Raw genomic sequence first — 25130 nt, forward strand, 5'->3', positions numbered from 1 at the left:
GAGGCGAGTTCACCGTGTTAGCCAGGATGGTGCCGATCTCCTGACACCGAGGATCACTTTCCATACCGACCTCCCAAAGTGCTATGAAGATGGCGTGTCCCAGCCTCCGGCCAATGCAATATTCTTACAAGTTACTTATGTCTCAGGGTATATTTCCAGGATGAAAGCCCCAGTAAAGAAAAGTGGTTGGTGTGGCACAGTAAAAGAAAATAGTGGGTGTATCATTTGACCCCTTATTCTACTATTAGAAGTCAGTCTTTCCTAAAGATAAAGGAACTTTCAAACGTTTTTGCCTTTGGGATTTTGGGGGAAAAAACTGGGGCTTGAGGTAAATCCAAACAAACACAAATGAGCCTGGGGGGATTTCTGTCCTAATATTCCTCTAAATGCGACCTGGGAAGGCTTTTGAAAAATATACAGGCTATCTCAGAAAAGTTTCAAATAAATTATGTAGCTGCTCCACCCTAACAAGGAAGTTGAGAATAGCTCCCCACTCCCTAGGTGTGGGCTTTGCACAGTGGCTTCCTTCCTAAGACTACAGTATGGAAAGGGGGTTAAAAAAAGTAACTTTAGAGTGGAGAAACCTACAAACCCTACTTTATCCAGGTAATCAAGGTTGACATGAATAGTCAGAAATCACGTATCTTTCTTTTTTTTTTTTTTTTCCTTTTGGTAGAGACGGGGTTTCTCTCTGTTGCCCAAGCTGGTCTCGAACTCGAGGTCAAGCGATACACCCGCCTCAGTCTCCCAAAGTGTCAGAACTGCAGGCGTGAGCCACCACGCCCGGCCAAAAATCATGTACCCTTGACTGGCATTAATAAAATGACATTGGACCTCTGTGATCTTCCTCCCCTAAACCCATAACCCTGTGTAATTATGAGAAAAATTGCAATAAAAGCGCACTCTCCAATGTACCTAACCAGTACTCCTCAAAACAGCCCGATTAATTTCAGATAGAGAAACTCCTTATGTTTTCTTCCTCCTACCCGGGACCCCAGTTTAGGTAAAAAACACAGGTCAGGTCACGAGCCAGCGACGTAAAAGCACCCGAGCACGCGCCCACAAGCCGGGACAGGGCGGGACTTCCTGGGCGTCGCTCTCTTCCTATTGGCTGAGAAGGGTCATGCGGATGAACTGTGCAGTCACCTGGCAGGAACCGGAACCCGCGTTTATAAAGTAAAGGAAACCGAGATCTGCGCAGGGCTACCCTTTGCCCATTCGTCTCCTCTCACCCTTTAAACCTAAACTCGGTCCTGCTGCTCACCGACCTAGCATTACTCTCGCCATGGCTCTCAGCGATGCTGACGTGCAGAAGCAGGTGAGGGGCTTGGTTGGGTGGGTCTCGCGAAGCCGCGGCGCCAGTCCCGGGGGATGGGCTGGAGCCCGGCTCGTGGAGGCCGCGGGCCTTGAGTCGCCCAACTGCCGCAGGAAGGCCCCTTGCTCCAAGTCACCAGACCCTAGAGGTCGGCCTGAGGAAGGAGATTTGCCCCGCAGCTCGTGTGACTTTTGCTTGGGTCTTGCGCACTGCCCGCTTGCCTGCGCTCCGCCTTCTTGAACGCCCTGGCTCTTTGCCCCCACCTCAGCATTCCCTGTTTTCCAAGGATATTCACTGTGCCTAGTCGGACAGAGATCTGTACAAGGATTGAAAACAGCCTTGTGGCCGGAGACAGTGGCTCACGCCTGTAATCCCAGCACTTTGGGAGGCCGAGGCGGCCGGATCACCTCAGGTCAGCAGTCCGAGTCTAGCCTGACCAAAATGGTGAAACCCCGGTCTCTACTAAAAATACAAAATTAGCCGGGCGTGGTGGCGCGCCTGTAATCCCAGCTACTCGGGAGGCTGACGAAGTAGAATCGCTTGAACCCGTTGAACCCGGGAGGCGGAGGTTGCAGTGAGCCGAGGTCGCGCCATTGCACTCCAGCAGGGGCTACAGAGCGAGACTTCCTCTGAAGAAAAAAAAAGAAAAAAGAAAACAGCCTTGTCCCGTTTTTTGTTTGTTGGTTTTAAACCCTGAGGGAAGTGCTTAAGGCATATGATAGGAAAGAAACAGTGCGGAGGGAAGAGACCTGTTTCCAACCAGTATTGTTTTGACAAGGTCGTTTACTTTATGAACTGTTTTTTTCTTTCTCTTTTTTTTTTTTTTTTTTTTTGAGACGGAGTCTCGCACTGTTGCGCAGGCTGGAGTGCAAGGGCGCGATCTCGGCTCACTGCAACCTCCGCTTTCCGGGTTCAAGCGATTCTCCTGCCTCAGCCTCCCTATGAAGCTGGGATTACAGGCTCGCGCCCCACGCCCGGCTAATTTTTGTGTGTTTTTTTGTTTGTTTTGTTTTTTTAGTAGAGGCGGGGTTTCACCATGTTGGCCTAGCTGATCTCGAACTCCTGACCTCAGGTGATCCTCCCACCTGGGCCTCCCCAAGTGCTGGGATTACAGGCGTGAGCCACTGCGCCAGGCCTGTATGTACTGTTAATCTTCATTTTGGGGAAGCCCCCTCTATCGTAATGGATTATAATGATTGCCCTCCCACTAATGTGTGTGTTAACATTTGTGTGTTAACATTTGTGAAATACAGGCTGGGGCCGGCCGCGGTGGCTCACGTCTGTAATCCCAGCACTTTGCTAGGCTGAGGAGGGCGGATCACCTGAGGTCAGGAGTTCGAGACGAACCTGGACAGCATGGTGAAACCCTGGCTCTATTAAAAATACAAACAATTAGCCGGGCATTGTGGTAGGCGCCTGTAGTCCCAGCTACTTGGGAGGCTGAAGCAGGAGAATGGCGTGAACCTGGGAGGCGGAGCTTGCAGCCAGGCGAGATCCCGCCACTGCACTCCAGCCTGGGCAACAGAGCGAGACGCCGTCTCAAAACAAAAAAAAAAAAAATTGGTCGGGCTCCGTGGCTCACGCCTGTAATCCCAGCAGTTTGGGAGGCCGATGCAGTTGGATCATGAGGCCAGGAGATCGAGACCATCCTGGCTAACACGGTGAAACCCGTCTCTACTAAAAATACGAAAAGTTAGCCCTGCGTGGTGGGGCGCCTGTAGTGCCAGCTACTTGGGAGGCTGAGGCAGGAGAATGGCGTGAACCCGGGAGGCCGAGTGAGCCTGGGCGACAGAGCGAGCCTCCCTCTCAAAAAAAATTATCTGGGCCTAGTGGGGTGCGCCTGTAGTCCCCGCTACTCAGGAGGCAGAGGCAGGAGAATCGCTTGAACCCAACAGGCAGAGGTTGCAGTGAGCCAAGATCATGCCACAGCACTCCTGCCTGGGCAACAGAGTGAGACTCCAGCTCAAAAAATTGTAATATTAATAAACACAAATACAAGCCAGATGCAGTGGCTCACACCTGTAGCCTCCAGCACTTTGGGAGACTGAGGTGGGAGGATCGCTTGATTCCAGGAGTTCAAGACCAGCCTGGGCAACATAGACCTTATCTCTAAAAAATTTTTTGTTAAAAAATAAGCCAGGCTGTCTGGGCACGGTAGCTTATGCCTGTAATCGCAGCATTTTGGAAGGCCGAGGTGGGCGGATCACCTGTGATCAGGAGTTCCAGACCAGTCTGGCCAACGTGGCAAAACCCTGTCTCAACTAAAATACAAGATTAGCAGGGCGTGCTGGCGCATGCCTGTAATTCCAACTACTAGGGAGGCTGAGGCAGGAGAATTTCTTGAACCAGGAAGGTGGAGGTTGTGGTGAGGCAAGATCGCACCATTGCACTCCAGCCTGGGCAACAGAACGAGACTCTGTCTCAAAAAAAAAAAAAAAAACAAAATCAGCCAGGTGTGGTGGGGCACACATGTGCTCCTAGCTACTAGGGAGGCTGATGTGGGAGAATCATTTGAGCCCAGGAGGTCGAGGCTGCAGTGGGCTATGATCATGCCACAGTGCTCCGTCTGGGTGACAGAGCAAAAGAACCTGTCTCTAAATAAACAAAAATGTGTCAAATGGAGGACCCCTTTTTCTTTTTTTTTCTTTTTCTTTTTTTTTTTTTTCTTTTTTTTGAGACAGAGTCTGGCTCTGTGGCCCAGACTGGAGTACAGTGGCACAGTCTGGGCTCACTGCAAGCTCCACCTCCTACATTAACGCCATTCTCCTGCCTCAGCCTCCCAAGTAGTTGGGACTACAGGCGCCCGCCACCATGCCTCGCTAATTTTTTGTGTTTTTAGTGGAGACAGGGTTTCGTGGTGTTAGCGAGGATGGTCTTGATCTCCTGACCTCGTGATCTGCCCGCCTCGGCCTCCCAAAGTGCTGGGATTACAGGCGTGAGTCACTGCACCTGGCCAGGTCCCCTTTTTCTTACATTTAGGAGCCTCAGTGCCTAACGGAGTTTGCCACCAAGCAGATGTAACAGAGTTTATGGGAAAAAATTGTTATGGAACTCGTGAACCCACATCAGTTTTGAAAGTGTGTAATCAGTCCTGGGAAATTTTTTTTTTTTTTTTTTTTTAAGCGCCATACCTTCGAGTCTGTAGGTATTAAGAATTTTGTCATGCAAAAGACTCTCTGGAATATAGTAGCAGTTTATAAGCCCAGAACTAACAAATCAGAATCCTTGCATTCAGTAGTCATATTGCCGATAGATTGTCAGAAAAGGAAGTTTAAGGCTGTGGTTTAATTTACACATAGTTTAGAGAACTAAGTCCATTTTTTTCTGAAGTACTGTGCTAGGAAAATTCTCTTACTAAAGCACACTCACTGTCTTATGAATCTTCTGAGATGAGCAATAAAGTGTTTTCCTGGCCAGCTCATGCCTGTAATCCCCGCACTTTGGTAGGCGGAGGCAGCCGGATCACCTGAGATCAGGAGTTCGAGACCAGCCTCACCAACATGGAGAAACCCTGTCTCTACTAAAATACAAAATAGCTGGGCATGGTGGCACATGCCTGTAATCCCAGCTACCCGGGAAACTGAGGCAGGAAAATCGCTTGCACCCTGGAGGCGGAGGTTGCAGTAAGCCGAGATTGTACCATTGCACTCCAGCCTGGGCAACAAGAGCAAAACTCCGTCTCAAAAAAGTGTTTTTCGGCCGGGTGCGGTGGCTCACGCTTGTAATCCCAGCACTTTGGGAGGCCGAGGTGGGCGGATCACGAGGTCAGGAGATTGAGACCATCCTGGCTAACACGGTGAAACCCAGTCTCTACCGAAAACACAAAAAATTAGCCGGGCGTGGTGGTGGGCGCCTGTAGTCCCAGCTACTCGGGAGGCTGAGGCAGGAGAATGGCGTGAACCCGGGAGGCGGAGCTTGCAGTGAGCGGAGATGGCCCCACTGCACTCCAGCCGGGGCAACAGCGCTAGACTCCGTCTCAAAAAAAAAAAAAATGTTTTTCCTTGGATGCTTCCATTTCCTTGAAAATGTCTTTTCATTTTATTCTTAACCTGATATGCACTAAGAGTGGGTATTCTTCATTTTATGGTTCTTGTGCTAATCCCAAAGGGTAAATAGAGATGATAAAAATAGTACCTATGGAGAAGTGTAAGAAATCATACAATATTCTTACAGAATGAAAGGGTTTTTTTAAACCTTTTTCACTGCTTCTTCTGTTCACTGCTTCTTCTGCAGGAAAAGCTTGATGCAGTGGAAAAGTAAAATACACTCCATATACTCTTAGTGGCCACAGTGCTTATTCTCTCCCTCTTGTTCCTTTTCTTCCCTCCTTGTCATAATATACTGAAGACTAAGGCTTCCACAGGAAAAACTAGTATAGAGATAAAGCTGTAGTTCCTTGGAATCTAGATTTAAAAAAAAATTTTTTTTTTTTTTTGAGATAAAGCTATAGTTCCTTGGAATCTAGATAAAAAAAAAAAATTTTTTTTTTTTTTTTTTTTTTTTTTGAGACGGAGTCTTGCTTTGTTGCCCAGGCTGGAGTGCAGTGGTGCAATCTCAGCTCACTGCAACCTCTGCCTCCTGGGTTCGAGCAATTCTCCTGTCTCAGCCTCTCCAGTAGCTGGTACTACAGGCGTATGTCACCACACCTGGATAATTTTTTTGAATTTTTAGTACAGATGGGATTTCGCCATGTGGCCAGGCTGGTCTTGAACTCCCAACCTCAGGTGATCCGCCCACCTTGGCCTCCAAAGTGCTGGGATTATAGGCGTGAGCCACTGCACATGATCTATTGTTTCTTTTTTTGAGACAGCCTCACTTTCTTGCCCAAGCTGGAGTGCCATGGTGTGATCTTGGCTCACTGCAACCTCCGCCTCCTAGGTTCAAGTGATCCTCCTGCCTCAGCCTCCTGAGTACCTGGGATTACAGGCGCCCGCCACCATGCCCAGCTAATTTTTGTATTTTTAGTAGAGATGGGGTTTCATCATGTTGGCCAGGCTGGTCTCGAACTCCTGACCTCGTGATCCACCCACCTTGGCCTCCCAAAGTGCTGGGATTGCAGGCGTGAGCCACAGCGCCCGGCCTATTTTTTATTTATGTAAAATTGAAAGAAGCAATCTTGTCTATTTCCTAAAGCCCTTCATGCTACATGAAAGCTTGATGAGGACAGTGTGAATTGTTTACTGTATTCTCATAAGTAAATAGACGAAGCACCAAGCCTGTAGTAGATGCTTAATAAATCCCGAATTCTCTGACTTCTCCATTGCATGAAAATATTTGTGTATATTTGCCTTTTTTCTAGGGAGTATGGTAATTTATTTCATCAAATTTACAAAGAAACCTGACTCTTAAAAACCTTGATTAGTGAGCAGGAAGAAGAAACTGTTTTTTAAAGGTCAAATTTTCTGCCTGCGGGGTGGAGTTAAATGTCCTTAAGGGGTTGACTATATCTGTTCTTGGAACTCTTAAAGAATATGACCATGTTAACTGTAAATAGGCTTCTGACCTGGGTTAGAATTAGTGCAGTTTGCTCTAGGCTGTGCTGGTCTGGTCAATCTGGTAGCCAAGGGTTCAGCAGAGTGTTAAAGGCAGATAATCCAAGTCTGAATCAGGGTTCACCTTTAGAGGCCAAACTTGTAGCATTTATAAACACCGGTTTTGATTACTGTATTTAGTTAAATGACTTTTTTTTTTTTTTGAGACAGAGTCTTGCTCTGTCACCCAGGCGTGATCTCGGCTCGCTGCCACCTCCACCTCCCAGGTTCAAGTGATTTTCCTGCCTCAGCCTCCTGAGTAGCTAGGATTGCAGTATCCCGCCACCATGCCTGGCTGATTTTTGTATTTTTAGTAGAGACCGGGTTTCACCATGTTGGTCAGGCGGGTCTTGAACTCCTGACCTCGTGATCCTCCCGGATTGGCCTCCCAAAGTGCTGGGATTACAGGCGTGAGCCCGGCTAGTTAAATGACTTTTAAAATTCCAGATAGAATAAGTTCAGGGAAACTTCAAACTAAACTTGTAGGGGCCGGGCGCAGTGGCACACGCCTGTAATCCCAGCACTTTGGGAGTCTGAGGCGGGCGAATCACAAGGTCAGGATATCGAGACCATCCTGGCTCACTCGGTGAAACCCCGCCTCTACTAAAAATACAAAAAATTAGCCGAGCATGGTGGCGGCTTCGTAGTCCCAGCTACCGGGAGGCTGAGGCAGGAGAATGGCGTGAACCTGGGAGGCGGAGCTGCAGTGAGCCGGCATCATGCCACTGCACTCCAGCCTGGGCAAAAGGGCGAGACTCTGTCTCAAAAAATAAATAAATAAATAAATAAACTTGTAGACACCATTACCATGACCCCCTCTCACACTCCCAAATTTGTGGGGCTGATCTTTTAAGCAAGGTCAGTGATTTTCCACATATGTAGGTCTGGATTAAGTACCCTAAATTTTCGCTGCTGCCCAAGAAGTAGTGTGTTATCTATAACATAGGTTTGATCATCATAACTTTCACGCTGCTTAAAGCAGGGTTAAAGGGCCGGTGTGGTTGAAGCCTGACCAGCACGGGGAGTGCCGAGACGGCGACTGGTGTCGGGGAGATCGGCATCCATTCGTTAACACGGGAACCCTCGCCTCTTACCAAAAAATACAAAAACTAGCCGGACGCGGGTATGGCTTCGTAGTCCCGAAGGTGCTGGGGAGGCCGAGGCAGGAGAATATGTTCCAGGAGTGCAGAGCTTGTAGTGAGCTGGAGATTCACACTGCACTCCAGCCTGGGTGATTGGTGAGACTCCATTCAAAAAAAAAAAAAAAAGTAGAGTTGGAAATACAATGGTGACCGTGGAAGTTGGAATCCAGAGTGTGTAACAACTCAACTGCCAAAATAAAAAAAAAAAAAAAGTATGATGACTCCAAGATTTCCGATAAAAAAACTGTCCCTTCTAAAATCATCCTATATGTTTTTTGTTTCATTTTGTTTTGTTTTTTTGGAGACGAGCTTTCCACCTTTTCTTGCCTCCAGGCTGGAGTGCAGTGGCAGGGATCTCTACCGCGAACCTCTGGCCTCCCTGGTTCAAGTGGATTCTCCCTGCCCCCAGCCTCCCTGGAGTAGCTGGATTAGGCATGCGCCACTATACCTGGCTAATGTATTTTTAGTAGAGCCGCATGCCCATGTTGGTCAGGTTGGTCTTGAACTCTCGACCTCAGGTGATCCACCTCCTTGGCTCCTCCCAAAGTGCTGGGATTACAGGCATGAGCCATCACCGTTGGTTTTTTGGCTTTGGTTGTTTGCTGAGACAGAGCACTCCATTGGTCTTGGCTCACTGCAACCTCCACCTCCTGAGTTCAGGTGATTCTCCTGCCTCAGCCTCCCAAGTAGCGCTGAGATTACAGGTGCACCTGGGATACTTTGTATTCCTTAGGATACCATCACTTGGCTGATTTTTTTGCATTGTGTTTCACATATTGGTCAGGCTGATCTCGACTTCTTGACCCTCGAACATCTCGCTCCACCTCTCAGCCTCCTTTTTTGCATGTTTCTTTTAAGACTTTGGTGCCAGAAGGTTGTATTCTCTTGCCTCAATTTTAAAAATTGTAATACAAGTCGGGTGGCTCACGCCAGGTCTCAGTATACTTTGGGGAGGCCGAGGCGGGCGGATCACAAGCGTCAGGAGATCGACTGTGAATTGCTTCTACTAAATACAAAAATTAGCCGGCGCTGTTGTGGCACTCGTAGTCCCAGCTACCGGGAGGTCGAGGCAGGAGAATGGCGTGAACCCGAAGGCGGGAGCCCGCGAGCCGAAAGATCGCCATTATCAGAATCTCCAGTTCTGGTTGGTGAGCCGGTGATTCCCGTTCAAAAAACAAACAAGCACAAAATGCCTATCTTTTTATTTTAAGAGACAGAGGTCTCACTATGTTGCCCAGGCTGGTCTTGAACTCCTGGCTTCAAGCAGTATGCCCATCTTGGTCTCTCAAAGTGCTGGGATTACAGGTGTGAGCCAATTATGCCCAGCCTTCTTAACTGTTTTTAAGTGTACAGTTTGGTAATGTTTTCCTTTTTTTTTTTTTTTTTTTCTGAGACGTCAGCCTCCCAAGTTCAAGCAATTCTCCTGCCTAAGTCTCCCAAGTAACTGTGATTACAGACACCCGCCACCACGTCTGGCTAATTTTTGTATTTTTAGTAGAGACGGGGTTTCACCATGTTGGCCAGGCTAGTCTCAAACTCCCTACCTCAGGTGATCTTCCTGCCTTGGCCTCCCAAAGTCCTGGGTGGCGTGAGCCACCGTGCCTGGGCAGTATTGTTTTCTTTTCTTTCTGTCTTTTTTTTTTTTAATTTATTTAAGTTCTGAGATACATGTGCAGAATGTACAGGTTTCTTACATAGGTCTACACGTGCCATGGTGGTTTTTGCTGCACCCATCAACCCGTCATCTACATTAGGTATTTCTCCTAATGCTATCCCTCCCCTATCTCCCCACCCAGTAGTGCTTTCTTAATTCGTTTTGGTACACCTATGTATACTTAAGATTTATGATATCTTGTATTACATGGAGAAGTTGCTATGGGGATTGTTTACAGATTGGTAAACCCTAAAAAGTATCTGGGATACCTCGTATTCCTTAGAAGTCTTGAAACTCCCAACAGATTTGCATTCATTCACAAATTTTTTTGAGCACCTCCTATGGTGGTGGTTATTCCATGTTCTGGGTTCACATTGCCATGAAAGACGAGATCCCTATACTCAGTGGTGCTTACCTTTTAGTGGGATTATTAATAAACAAAATGAATTAATGACCTAGAGATCCTACATCAAATTTTAGCTTTTTTTTCTTTTTGGATTTCATCACTCCTTCTAGGTAGAGCCCTTAGGAAATGAAGCTACCATCCTATCCCACAGCCAGTGAGTTTGATGAGCTGTGTTGGCTGGATTTTCACTTGGGTGTATTTGATATCTGCCACAAGAGATGATACTTCATTTATGAGTCTGAGTTGGATGAGTCATCCCAAGCTCCATTCAGAAGCCTTCATTGGACTTTTTTCTCCAGTTGTAGCTGGTGATCTAGAAACCTTTATTTTTTTATTTTTATTTATTTATTTATTTATTTATTTATTTATTTATTTATTGAGACGAGTTCGCCAGGTCAGCCTTACAGGCTGGAGTGCGGGCGGGTGGGCGCAATTCGCTTTCACTGTAAAGCTCCTGGGCCTCCGGTTCACTTTATTTCCTCGGCTTCAGCCTCCCGAAAGTAGCTGGACTACAGGCTCACCACCTCGGCCTCCTCGCTAGTTTTGTATTTTTTAGTAGAGACAGGGTTTCACCACCATGTTAGCCAGGATGACCCATCTCCTGACCTTCGCGTGGGATCCACCCGGCCGCCTCCCAAAGTGTTGGGATTACAGGCTTGGAGCCAGTCGCCTGTTTATTTTTTTGAGACGAGTCTCTGTCACTCAGGCTGTAAGTGCAGTGGCTAGATCTCAGCTCACTGCAAGCCCGGCCTCCTGGGTTTACGCCATTCTCCTGCCTCAGCCTCCCGAGTAGCTGGGACTACAGGCGCCGCCACCTCGCCCGGCTAGTTTTTTGTATATTTTAGTAGAGACGGGGTTTCACAGTGTTAACCAGGATGGTCTCGATCTCCTGACCTCGTGATCCGCCTGTCTCGGCCTCCCAAAGTGCTGGGATTACAGGCTTGAGCCACCACACCCGGACCTAGAAACCTTTAATAAGTTCCCAGCCTCATAGTTCAGTTGAGGATAGGGACAAATAAGCAACAGTTACAAGTTTAGGTGCCATGGTAGAGGAAGCACAAAGTACTCTAGGTACAGGAGAGATTTCCCTAAGGAGGTGATACTTATACAAGTTGAGGCCCGAGAAGTTAGCTGAGTGAAGAGGAGAAGGAAGAATGTTCCGAGTGGAAGGAACAGCATGTTTGAAATCTTGGAGATGAGAAAGAATGGTGAGCTCAAGGAACCGAAATAAGTTTAGTGTGGCAGGAACTAAGAGTCTGAAGATGGTGAGTAGTGAAGGGTTTGTTGTTTCATATGATGCTTGAAAGGTAAGCAGTGGGCTGAGTACGGTGGCTCACACCTGAAATCCCAGTGCTTTGGGAGGCCAAGGCAGGCGGATTGCTTGAGCCTAGTAGTTCAAGACCAGCCTGGGCAACATGGCAAAACCCCTCTCTACAAAACATACAAAAATAAGCTGGACGTGGTGGCATGCACCTGTGGTCCCAGCTCTGGGGGAGGGGAGCTTAAGGTGGCAGGATCACCTGAGCTGTAGAAGGCGGAGGTCACAGTGAGGCGAGATTATGCCACTGCACTCCAGTCTGGGAGACGGAGACACTGTCTCAAAAAAAGAAAGATAAGCAGTGATAAGATCCTGTAGCTTCTAAAATCTTTATCTTAAGCAGGGGTAGAGTGTTACATGATAAGATAGGCATTTTGAAAGCATCTCTCTGGTGGCAATGTAGAGTAATTAGAAAGAACAAGAATAGTGGCAGAAGACAAATTTGGAAGCTGTTGTTGTAATTCAGCTGAGAGATGATGATGGCAAGGACTATGGTAGTGGCTCTGACAGTGGAGTGAGGTGGGCAAGGTAAAGAAAAGAGAGAATTAATAGGACTTGGTGATTGGTTGGATATAAGGACTGAGGTAGGAGGAATAATCATGGTTGGGTGTTGGTGCTAATCCCTGAGAGAGAGCTCAAAGTGAGAAGTGGGGAGAGGAGTGGTGAGCAGTTCAGTATTGAGTGTGTTGAATTTAGATTACTATGAGTAGGATATTCAAAAAGGACTGTCTAGGAGGCAGAGTGGAAGAGTAGGGCCCCAAAGGAGACTGGAAAGGAGAACAGGAGGAAGTCATGGAAGCAAAGGGAAGATTGTTGAAGAAGGGAAGGTTGCTCGCGGGGCGCGGTGGCTCAAGCCTGTAATCCCAGCACTTTGGGAGGCCAGAGGTGGGCGGATCACAAGGCCAGGAGATCGAGACCATCCTGGCTAACACTGTGAAAGCCCGTCTCTAGTAAATGCAAAAAATTAGCCATGTAGGCAGGCTCGTAGTCCCAACTACTCAGAGGCTGAGGCAGGAGAATGGCGTGAACCCGGAGGCGGAGCTTGCAGTGAGCCACTGCACTCCAGCCTGGGCGACAGAGCGAGACTCCGTCTCAAAAAAAAAAAAAAAAAGAAAAGGTTGCTGAACACATCAGCTGATGCTGAAAGATCAAGTAAGAAAAGGCCAAGATCAAGGGGCGAGGAGATTGTCGCTCTATGAGAGAACTGTGAGTGGAGTACAGAGGAGGGTGCAAGTAGGACTGCAGTGTTGAGAGAAAGAGGTGCTCCAGTTGAAAATATAAATATAGATAGCTCTTCAGCATACTTCCTTAGAGGTGGAGAAGAGAAAGGGAGGGTGCTGGCTAACTTGTATTCCAACTTCCTTGAGAGGAGGATGAATGTCCTATTTATGTGTTATTGAGTAATGTATCTGGTCTATTTGCTAGAACAAATTTTAGATCCTAAGTTTCCTGAGAATAGGAACGATCTCACTTATCCTTGTACTCAGTGCCTAGCACAGTGTGCATTCAGTAAGTGATTGACTTTTTTTAATTTTTAGTAGAGACAGGGTATCATTGTGTTGTCCAGACTAGTCTCCAGCTCCTGACCTAAAGCGGTCCTCCCTCCTTGGCCCCCCAGAGTGGTAGGATTACGGGCGTGAGCCACTGCACCTACCTATGATTGATTGTTCAATGAATCAGAAAATATATTCCCATCTTGTTAAATTAAAAAATAAAATGTTTTTTCCTTATAGATAAAGCATATGATGGCTTTCATCGAACAAGAAGCCACTGAGAAGGCAGAAGAAATAGATGCAAAGGTGAGATTCATTTTCTAGTTTTAAGACGTTATCAAGGTTTCCATATTGTTTTGCTTTGCTACATAATATTGTTAGCAAAACTGTTTAACAACAGATTGCATAGGACTGATAAAAGTCTCTTTCTTCCTTCCCTCCTTCTTTTCCTTTTTCCTTCTTTCTTTCTTTCTTTTTGAGGCAGAGTTTCACCCTGAGTCTCCCTTATTGGCGGCAGGGAGTAGTCTCAGCTCACTGCAACCTCCGCCTCCCAGGTTCAAGTGATTCTCCTACTTCAGCCTCCTGAGTAGCTGAGATTACAGGCACACGCCACCACATCCAGCTAATATTTGTATTTTTAGTAGAGATGGGGTTTCACCATGTTGGCCAGGGTACTAACCTCTGAGATCTGCCTGCCTTGGCCTCCCCAAGTGCTGGGATTATAGGTGTGAGCCACAGTGCCTGGCCCCTTCTTTCATTTTGAGACAGAGTCTCACTTCGTCACCCGGACTGCAGTGCAGCAGCCTGATCTCAGCTCACTGCAACCTCTGCCTCCCAGGTTCAAGCGATTTTCCTGCCTCAGCCTTCCAAGTAGCTGGGACTGCAGGCATGCACCATCACACCTGTCTAATTTTTGTATTTTTAGTAGAGACAGGGTTTCACCATGTTGGCCATGGTGGTCTTGAACTCCTGACCTCAAGTGATCCACCCTCTTGGGCCTCCCAAAGTGGTGGGATTACAGGTGTAAAACACCGTGCCCAGCCCTATTTATTTACTTTTTTTTTTTTTTTTTTAGATGGAGTCTCGCTCTGTCACCCGGGCTGGAGTGCAGTGGCCTGATCTTGGCTCACTGCAAGCTCTACCTCCTGGGTTCACACCATTCTGTTGCCTCAGTCTCTCGAGTAGCTGGGACTACAGGCACCCGCCACCACATCCAGCTAATTTTTTGTATTATTATTATTTTTTGTGTGTGTGTGGAGTTGAATCTCACTCTGTCAGCCTAGGCTGGAGTGCAATAGTGTGATCTCTGCTCACTGCAACCTCTGCCTCCCAAGTTCAAGTGATTCTCCTGCCTCAGCTTCCCCAATAGCTGGGATTAGAAGCGCTCACACCAATTTCCCAGCTAATTTTTGTATTTTGTAGAGACAGGGAGCCACTCAGGTTGGCCAGGCTGGTCTGGAACTCCTGACCTCAGGTGATCCACCCACTGGGCTCCCAAAGTGCTGGGATTTCATAGGCATGAGCCACCAAGGCCTCGCCAATTTTTTTTTTTTTTATTTTTAGTAGAGATGAGGTTTTACCACGTTAGCCAGGATGGTCTCACTCTCCTGACCTCATGATCTGCCCGCCTCAGCCTCCCAAAGTGCTGGAATTACAGGCGTGAGCCTGGCCTTTATTTACTTTTTAATTTAAATTTTACCTTAATAAATTCTTCATTGAAAATGTCTGTATCTTTAACATTAAAAAATAAATTTTCCTTTCTAATTGTTGTGATTGCCAGTAAGTGTCCTGAAATTTTATGTTAGAGGGTAGAAAAGTAATGGATGGTTCATTTTCTCATGGAAACCAAAATTCCAATATTTAACAACTGTGGTGAACTGTGATAGGTGACTGGAGAAGGTTGTAGTGTTTCATTGTTTAGCTTTTTTGTTAATCGGTGCTCATTGCAAAAAAATAAAGTTTAGGCCGGGCTTGGTGGCTCACGCCTGTAATCCCAGCACTTTGGGAGGCTGAGGCAGGTGGATCACCTGAGGTCAGGAGTTCAAGACCAGCCTGACTACAACATGGTGAAATTGTTCACTAAAAATACAAAATTATTGGCATGGTGGCGCTGCGTTTCGTCATCCCAGCTACTCCTCGAGGCTGAGGTTGGAGAATCGCTGAACCCAGGGGATGCAGAGGTTTCAGTGAGCCGAGATCACACTGCATTCCGTACTGGACGACAGAGTGAGATCTTGTCTCAAAAAAAAAAAAAAAAAAAAAAGGTTTGTAAGTATATAAGGTATAAAATGAAAACCCCACCCATTACAAAGGTGTCCTTCCATCAGCATTTATAAGTTTTATCTACATTTCCAGTTGCACATTGCTTATGCCAATTTATATTCCCAACAAGTATATCAAAATGTTTTTTCCTCAAGGTATAATCATAACACGATTTTTTTTTTTTTTTTTTTTTTTTTTTGAGACGGAGTCTGTTTCTGTAGCCCGGCTGGAGTGCAGGGCCGGATCTCAGCTCACTGCAAGCTCCTCGGCCTCCGGGTTTGCGCATTCTCCTGCCTCAGCCTCCTGAGTAGCTGCATCACAGGCTCGCCACCTCACTCCGCTAGTTTTTGTATTTTTAGTAGAGACGGGTTTCACCAGAAAGTTAGCCAGGATGGTCTCGACCTCCTGACCTCGTGATCCGCCTGCCTCGCCTCCCAAAGTGCTGGGATTACAGGCTTGAGCCACACTCGCCCAACACGCATTTTTAAAACTTACTTTTAAAATATTACCACATGGCCGGGCAGTGGGTCAGTCCCATCTAGCACTTTTGGGAAGGCTGGACACAGGTGGATCACCTGAGGTCAGAGTTTAAGACTAGCTCATTAACATGGTGAAATCCCCACTTTACAAAAAAATACAAAAATGAGTTGGGTGTGGTGGTGCGTGCCTGTAGTCTCAGCTACTCAGGAGGCTGAGGCAGGAGAATCGCTTGAACCCAGGAGGCGGAGGTTGCAGTGAGCTGAGATCGCACCATGGCACTCCATCCAGGCTGGGTGACAGAGGGAGACTGTCTCAAGAAAAAAATTAGTAAATAAAATAAAATATGACCAAGATATATTGTTTAATATTTTCATTGTCCTTTTAGTACAGCCTTAAATTTTTATGTGCCTGGTACTGTAGAAATAAAACTCTCTGAAGCCTTGGGCTATTTGGTGAGTTTATCATTTAAGGAAGAAAAGATTATTTTCCCTCCCATTAATACATAACAGCTGATAGGATATTGCTTAATATTGTTTTGATGGTGATAGTTTCTTGTATGACTCTTTGTGGATCAAATACAGAAGTCCTATTTCAGCTATTATTTCAGTAAATGCATTTCTTACTTTTTTTTTTTTATTTTTTTGAGCCACAGTTTCCCTCTTGTTGCCCAGGCTGGAGTGTAATGGTGTGATATCGGCTCACTGCAACCTCCGCCTTCCAGGTTCAAGCGATTATCCTGCCTCAGCCTCCCGAGTAGCTGGGACTACAGGCGCACGCTGCCATGCCCAGCTAATTTTTTGCATTTTAGTAGAGACGGGGTTTCACCATGTTGCCCAGGCTGGCCTTGAATTCCTGAACTTAGGCAATCCACCCGCCTCAGCCTCCGAAAGTGCTAGGATTACAGGCGTGAGCCACTGCGCCCGGCCTTAGTAAATGCATTTTTGTCTCAAGTATTTATTTATTTATTTTTGAGATGGAGTCTCCCTCTATTGCCCACGCTGGAGTCCAGTGGCGCAATCTCGGCTCACTACAACCTCCACCTCCTGGGTTCAAGAGATCCTCTTGCTTCAGCCTCCTGAGTAGCTGGGATTACAGGTGCCCGCCACCATGCCCAGCTAATTGTTTTATATTTTTAGTAGAGACGGGGTTTCACCATATTGGCCTGGCTGCTCTGGAACTCCTGACCTCATGATCCACCTGCTTCAGTCTCCCAAAGTGCTGGGGTGCTGGGATTACAGGCGGGAGCCGCCACGCCTGGGGTTTGTTTTCTTTTTTTTTTGATATGGAGTCTTGCACTGTCGCCTGGGCTGGAGTGCAGTGGCACGATCTTAGCTGACTATAACTTCTGCCTCCCAGGTTCAAGCGATTCTCCTGCCTCAGCCTCCCGAGTACCTGGGACTACAGGTGCCCGCTACCACACCTGGCTAATTTTTGTATTTTTAGTAGAGATGGGGTTTCACTATGTTGGCCAGGTTGGTCTTGAACTTCTGACCTTGCGATCCGTCTGCCTCAGCCTCCCAAAGTGCTGGGATTATAGGCGTGAGCCATGGCGCCCAACCCATAATTCGTATTTTTAAATATATGCCACACTTACCCATGAGGGAAAAAACTTTTTTTTTTTTTTAAGACGAGTTCGCTTTTGTTGCCCAGGGTGGAGTTCAATGGCGCGATCTCAGCTCACCGCAACTCCACCTCCTGGGTTCAAGCATTCATCCTGCCTGTCCCTCTTGAGTAGCTGGGATTACAGGCATGCACCACCATGTCTGGCTAATTTTTTTTTTTTTTTTTGTATTAGTAGAGATGGGATTTCTCCATGTTGGTCAGGCTGATCTCGAACTCCCAACCTCAGGTGATCCGCCCACCTCAGCCTCCCAAAGTGCTGGGATTACAGGCGTGAGCCACCCTACCTGGCCAGGATCTTCTGAACTTTCAAGTTCTATGTCATTTTCATTGGCCCACTAACAAGCTAATAGATTAAGTTTCGAATGTGTGGTAATTTTTTTCATGTGCGGAATATTCTACCCAATTATATCCTTTAGTAACTTGTTGGTTACTGTTATCCTTGATGAAATTTTTAGTTTACTGGTGCGTCATTTATAATGAAAATTGCTGATCTTTCCTTTTGAATAAATTAGAATCCTTGAAAATGAGTCACAATAAATTTTCTGTTTTATTTATTTATTTATTTTTATTTTTATTATTTTTTGAGATGGAGTCTCACTCTGTCGCCCAGGCTAGAGTGCAGTGGCCAGATCTTAGCTCACTGCAAGCTCCGCCTCCCAGGTTTAAGCCATTCTCCTGCCTCAGCCTCCCGTGTAGCTGGGACTACAGGCACCCGCCACCTCGTCCGGCTATTTTTTTTTTTTTTTTTTTATAGAGAGAGACAGGGTTTCACTGTGTTAGCCAGGATGGTCTCGATCTCCTGACCTCGTGATCCGCCCATCTCGGCCTCCCAAAGTGCTGGGATTACAGGCTTGAGCCACCTCGCCCAGCCAATTTTCTGTTTTATATATGAAATTAGTGTTCATAAGCAAGTAACCCAGGTCACCAGCTGTTTAAAATTGTTAATCAAAACTTGATGTGATGAATTAATATTGACTAATTTCCCTGTAGGCAGAAGAAGAGTTCAACATAGAGAAAGGTCGGCTTGTGCAAACCCAAAGACTAAAGATCATGGAATATTATGAGAAGAAAGAGAAACAGATTGAGCAGCAGAAGAAAATGTAAGTAGATCCCGGTTGCAGTATTAAGCTAAGAAGTTTTCCGAAGTCATGAGATGAAGACGGAGCAGGCGCTTTGGAGTCAGGCATATATAGATTCAGGTCTTAACTCGACCACCTGCTACTAATCTGACAGATTGTTTAACTTCTCTTTCTTCATTTGTGAAAATCGAAGCTTGACAGGATTATTCAAAGACGAAACTGCAGGCTGGGCAAGGTAGTTCACGCTTGTGATCCTGATGCTTTGGGGAGGCCGAGGGAGGAGGATTGCTTCAACCTAGGAGTTCAGGTTCTTTCTCTGCAGTTTTAAGTTGTTACTTACGCTATTTTTCAATACCATTTTGCAGTCAGATGTCCAATTTGATGAATCAAGCGAGACTCAAAGTCCTCAGAGCGAGAGATGACCTTATCACAGTGAGTAATTAGCCCCTATTAGTTATAAAATTATTACATGTTTATTCGTTTGCCTATTGTAGATTACTAGTTAATATTAATTAAGGAGTCGATTGAATAATTTTTAGAGAGAAAACATTCAACAAATTATTATAATAAATACAAAAGTGAGTAAGAGCCAAGCCCTGTATTGAAGGACTTTCTGATCTAACGAGCATGTAAGACTCTCCTGGATCATAGCACACACTATGGGTGGACTGCACAGTACACGAGGGTACAGGGAGCAATGAGACTAGAACCATCGGATGGTTAATACAGAGGCCATGAGTGTGAGGCTAAAGAACTTCACCTGTTTTCAACAGAAAGCTGTGGAAACTTTGGTATTATTTTGTGGAGAATATCATAGATAAGGCTCACGATATAAGCATGCAGGCTAAATTTAACAGGGAAGAGGCTAGAGAAAAGAAAACCATATGGAAAGTATTACAGTCCTCTAAGGAAGAGGGCAGAAACCTCTAGAAGCATACCACTTCGTTGAGAAAGTGTAGAGCTATTTGGATTATATATTCATAAACCAAACAGGGATGCCTGCTGTTTCCACTGTTACTCATTGTGACTGTAAAATAAAAAGTAGATCTCTGTATAATAACTACTGAAATTATTAAACTACTAGGAGTAAATCCTATATAAAAACAGGTATAAAACTAAAAATCTAGAACTTGAATAAATGGAAGACATACTGTTTTCTTAGGTGAGACAGAAAGACAAACCGGTATTCCAAGTTGTCACTTCTTATTAGATTGATCAGTTCTTATTAGATTGTCACTTCTTATTAATTGATGGTGGCAGTGAGAACTGAGTAGCGGTGTTAGTGTTGATGGATTTTACAGGAAGACTTTCCAGACATTGACTGACTGCCTTTTCTTCCAAGTCCATCACTAAATTCTGAGTATCAGGTGTGGATGTGCTAGGAGAATGCTGGACCCGTTAACAAAAATGGGAAGTCAAGATGCTGAAATGTTTTCTTAAGAAAAATAATGCCGGGCGCAGTGGCTTACACCTGTAATCGCAGCACTTTGGGAGGCCAAGGTACGGACTAATGAGGTCAGGAGATTCTGTAATCATCCTGGCTAACACCGTGAAAACCCCATCTCTAAAACAAAAATTAGCTGCATGTGAGTGGTGGACGCCTTGTAGTCCCAGCTACTTCCCGGGAGGCTGAGGAGAATAGCGTGAACCTCGGGAGACGGAGCTTGCAGTGAGCCAAGATTGCACCACTGCACTCCAGCTCATGACAGGAGCCGAGACTCATTCTCAAAAGAAAAAAAGAAAAATAACTAGTTCTTTTTTTCTGTTTGTTTTGGCATCCCTGGGTGGGCTTGACTTTTGGACATGTTTGAGGGGCCAAGAAACCTCCAGACGTAGGTGTCAGTGAGGACGTTAAGTGTAAAGGACTGATACTTAGGACACCACAGAGGTGATTTACTAACATAACTTCCATATTCAAATAATAAAAGTTGCCCAAATTTAAGTGCTTTATCTGCTTTTAAACTCCAGGAATATGGGAAGATACAAAATCTGTTGCCGATTTATCTTGCCACATGGGATTAGCTCATCCCCTTTAAAATACAAAAGAAAGAGTCAAGAGATTCCTGGGGAAATGTTGCCTGCAAATGTTAATGGCTCAGGACAACTGTTATTTTCTGTCTTCACTAAAGTGTCAATAATCAGGAGTTGATTTCCTTCCAGAGGATTCAAATTCCTTTAGCAACTTGGATTGACTGAACTAATTTGTAACCAGCTTTTTGAGACGGAGTCTCGCCCCTGTTATTCAGCTGGAGCACAGTGGCGCTAATCCTTCAGCTCACTTTCTGCAACTCTGCCTCCTGGGTTCATGATTCTCCTGCCTCAGCCTCCCCGAGTGCATGGGACTACAGGTGCCCACCTGGCTAAATTTTTTTACTTTTAGTAGAGATAGGGTTTCACCATGTTAGCCAGGATGGTCTCGAACTCCTGACATTGTGATCCACCCATCTCAGGCTCCCTAAGTGATGGGATTACAGGTGTAAGCCACTGTGCCCAGCCTAAATAATTGTATGTCTTTCTTTTTTTTTTTTTTTAAACGGAGTCTCGCTCTGTCAGCTTCAGGCTGAGGCAGTGGCGGATCTCGGTTCACTGCAAGCTCCACCTCCCGGGTTCACGCCCCATTCTCCCACCTCAGCCTCCAGAGTAGCTACAGGTGCCCGCCCCACCTCGCTAATTTTTTGTATTTTTAGTAGAGACAGGGTTTCACCCATGTTAGCTGTGATGGTCTCGACTCTGACTTTGTGATCCGCCTGCCTTAGCCTCCCAAAGTGCTAGGATTACAGGCATGAGCCACTGCGCCCAGCCAATAGTATGTCTTAGGGAAGGTAGTTTGTTGTAGAGGGGCTTGGGGCTTAAGAGTCAATCAGCTATGAGTTTAAATGTTAACTCTGCCATACTCGTTTGTCTCAATTACTGTTTCCGACCCTCAGTTTTCTCTTGTATTCATTCTCTATGTTATGTATGTACATTATAATGTTCGGTTCGGAGTACTTATGAGAATCGAACGAGAACACATGTAAGTCTTCTGGCATATAACATTTGTCATATCGTATTTAAGTAATGTTAGTTCCCTTTCTCCATCCCCATCTCCATCTCCACCAGTGATAACCCTTTCTTCTCACAATAGGCCTGTGTAGATAAAATATTCTTAGTTTAGGCCGGGCGCGGCGGCTCACGCCTGTAATCCCAGCACTTTGGGAGGCTGAGGCGGGCAGATCATGAGGTCAGGAGATTGAGACCATCCTCACTAACGCGGTGAAACTCCCATCTCTAACAAAAATATACAAAAAATCCAAGCTGGCGAGGTATGCATGCTGTAGTCGCAACTACTCGGGAGGCTGAGGCAGGAGAATGGCGTGAACCCGGGAGGCGGAGCTTGCAGTGAATCGAGATCCTGCCACAGCACTCTATCCTAAGTATGCAGCATTCTGCCCCAAAAAATATATATATATATATGTATATACTACTACTATATATATATATATTTTCTTAGCTTATTATCCTAATGCCCAGAAAGCCTCTTGACTATAGTCTTTTCATTATTTATGCCCAAAGTAAAAAATGACAACTGTGACATCCAGTGCTTCGATATTATTATTTGTATAAGTCAAAAAAGTTTAGAGGCATGTAATGTCAATGTCTTGGCAGCATTCCTAAATATAAGTAGCAAGGGCTATAACACACAAGGTTATAGCAAAAGGTTATACTCTTAGCTAATTAATAGGCTTTGTAATTAGGTTTTTACTTTTTTTTTTTAATGCTGCCTTTTTGAAGGTTAATAATAAGAGTAGAAAGGATTCTGAGAAAGATCATCGGCCGGGCCGTGGCTCACTGTAATCCCAGCACCTTTGGGAGGCCGAGGCGGATCACAAGGTCAGAGATCGACCACAGTGAAACCCTCGCTTCCTACTAAAAATACAGGGAATTAGCCGGGCTGTGTAGGAGCCAGTCCCAGTTACCAGGATGGAGGCAGGAGATGGGAGGCGGAGTTGCAGAGTCGAGATTAAAGCAAGACAGATTCTCCAGCCTGGGCGACAGCTACAGACCTCGGCCTCAAAAAAAAAAAAAAAAAGATCATCTAACGTATTATAGAAATGGTTTTGATGATACATTCTCTGATGCTGCTGTGTCTTAGATGGTATCCTGACCTTTCTCTGTGAATCGGATGCAAAAAACCCATAGGTTTAGTGGATTTGACTTTACTACTTTTTTTTTTTTGAGATGGAGTCTCGGCCTCTGTTGCTCAGGCTGGAGGCAGTGGCACACCTCAGCTCACTGCAAGCCCGGCCCTAAATACCATTCTCCCTCTGCCCTCAGCCTCCCAAGTAGCTGGGACTACAGGTGCCCACCACTGCTCTAGTTTTTAGACATTTTAAGTAGAGATGAGGTTTCACTGTGTTGGCCAGGCTGGTCTCAAACTCCTGACTTCATGATCTGCCCACCTCGGCCTCCTAAAGTGCTGGGATTACAGGTGTGAGCCACCGTGCCCGGCCAGATTTGACTTGACTTCTATTTTTAACTTTTTATTATTTCTGTCTCTTAGTTTCCTCTTTTGCTCTAATTTTTAATCCACTTGTTTTATATTTTATTAGCTATTTTTTCAATTTGCTTTTTAAAAGTAATTAACGCTTTCATTAGATACATACTTCTGTAAGCTGCCTTAACCATTAAAAATACATAAAAAATTACTAGTTGGTTTTTAGAAGGATTTTTTTTTTTTTTTTTTTTAAGAGGCAGGGTCTGGCTTATGTTGCCCAGGCTGGAATGCAGTGGTATTGAAGTCATAGGGGCCTCACAAACTCCTGGGCTCAAGCAGTCCTTCCCACACAGCCTCCTATGTAGCTCGGATTACAGGCAAGAGCCACCATGCCTGGCCTCAGAGGGAAAATTGAAGTGGCATAGATAAAATTCAGATCATGGCAGGGTGCTGTGGCTCAGGCCTGTAATCACAGCACTTTGGTAGGCCGAAGGGCAGATCACAAGGTCAGGAGATCGAGACCATCCTGGCTAACACAGTGAAACCCCTCTACTAAAAAATACAAACAACTAGCTGGGCAGGTGGCTGGCCTGTAGTCCCACCTACCGGGAGGCTGAGTGTGTGGTAGGAGAATGCTGAACTGGAGGCGGAGCTTGCAGTGAGCTGAGATCCGCCACTGCACTCCAGCCTGGGTGACAGAGCGACTGCCTCAAAAAAAAAAAATTCAGATCATTCATTCATTTATCAAATACTCCAAATTCGCGCTTCTCAACTTTTTCCTTCTCTGAATATTCATAGTTATATTACGCTTTAGTTACTCATCTCATGACACACAGTGGTTTTCAAATTTGATCGCTGAGGATATTTTTTTTTTTTTTTTTTTGAGATTTGATTAGGCTGGAGTAGGAGTCGATTCAGCTCACTGCAAGTTTTCCTCCGGTTCACGCTATTTTTCCAGCCCACGCCTCAGTAGCTGGGACTACAGGCACCTCACCATCAGCTCGCTAGTTTTTGTATTTTTTTAGTAGAGACGTGGGTTTCACCAAGATAGCCAGGATGCTGCATCTCCTGACCTCATGATCCGGCCTGCCTCGCCTCCCAAAGTGCTGGGATTATGCTTGAGCCACCAGCTACTCGCCAGACGCCAGGAGGATAAAAGAAAGTGCAGGAGGCCAGGCTGGTGGCTCAAGCCTGTAATCCCAGCACTTTTGGAGGCTGAGGCATGGATCAAGGTCAGAGATCGAGACCATCCTGGCTAACCCAGTGAAACCCCGCCTCTACTAAAAAATACACAAAACTAGCCGGGCAAGGTGGTGGGCGCCAGGTCCTGTAGCCTCGAGGCTGAGGCAGGAGCATGGTAACTGGAGGCGGAGCTTGCAGTGAGCTGAGATCCAGCCACTGCACTCCAGCCTAGGCGACAGAGGAGACTCCGCCTCAAAAAAAAAAAAAAGAAAGTGCAGGGCCAGGGTGGTGGCTAACGCCTGTAATCCCAGCACTTTGGGAGGCCGAGGCAGATGGATCGCTTGAGGTCAGGAGTTTGAGACCAGCCTGGCCAACATGGTGAAACTCTGTCTCTACTAAAAATGCAAAAAAATTAGCTGGACTTGGTGGCATGCGCCTATAGTCCCAGCTACTCGAGAGGCTGAGGCAGGAGAACTGCTTGAACCTGGGAGGCGGAGGTTGCGTTGAGCTGAAATCCCACCACTGTACTCCAGCCTGGGTGACAGAGCGCGACTCTCTGTCAAAAAAGAAAAAAAAAGGAAGTGCAGTTGTGTGGAATGAATGTGTTTTAATTTCTACTTAGGATAGTTTTCCAAAATACAGTAATCCATTTTCTTTAAGTGATGGGCTAGCCGAGTAACATGGCTCATGCCTATAGTCACAGCAGGTTATGAGGCCAAGGAGGGAGTGTGACTTGAGGCCAGCAGTTTGAGACCGGTCTGATAGACATAGGGAGACCCTGTCTGTACAAAAGATTTTTAGAAATTAGGCAGATGTGGTAGCGCATGCCTGTGGTCCCAGCTACTCTGCAGGCTGAGACGGGAGAATCTCTTGAGCCCAGGAGTTTGTGGCTCCAGTGAGCTGTGATTATGCCACTGCATTTCAGCATAAATGACACAGGGAGACCCTGTCTCTGAAATAAAAATAATAAATAATAGAAACAAAAGAAATGGACTAGAGAAAAATAATTCTCTTTTACGACCTTGAAAGACAAAGGAGTCATTTAGTTCATACCACACGTCTTCCCCGGATTTAGTCGCTCTCTGAGTTTGTCTGCTGACTTTAAAATTGTTGCAAACAAAATTCAGGTTTTGATACTCATGTTATCCCTCAGTTGTCACTCTTCTATTTT

General features: G+C 45.9%; 1 protein-coding gene across 1 annotated transcript in view; it reads left to right on the plus strand.

Moving 5' to 3' along the window:
- The first annotated feature begins 1113 nt into the window (after positions 1–1113).
- The window catches only part of ATP6V1E1 (ATPase H+ transporting V1 subunit E1), a 39006-nt gene continuing 14989 nt past the window's right edge, over positions 1114–25130 (plus strand). Inside the window, exons 1-4 of the mRNA XM_031656497.1 lie at positions 1114–1318; positions 13100–13165; positions 18215–18324; positions 18669–18735. Of these exons, the coding sequence (XP_031512357.1) occupies positions 1286–1318; positions 13100–13165; positions 18215–18324; positions 18669–18735 (276 nt within the window). The 5' untranslated portion in view covers positions 1114–1285. The remainder of the gene's footprint in view (positions 1319–13099; positions 13166–18214; positions 18325–18668; positions 18736–25130) is intronic.

The sequence above is a fragment of the Papio anubis genome, chromosome 16, assembly GCF_008728515.1.
Source record: "Papio anubis isolate 15944 chromosome 16, Panubis1.0, whole genome shotgun sequence".
NCBI classification, from domain to species: Eukaryota; Metazoa; Chordata; class Mammalia; order Primates; family Cercopithecidae; genus Papio; species Papio anubis.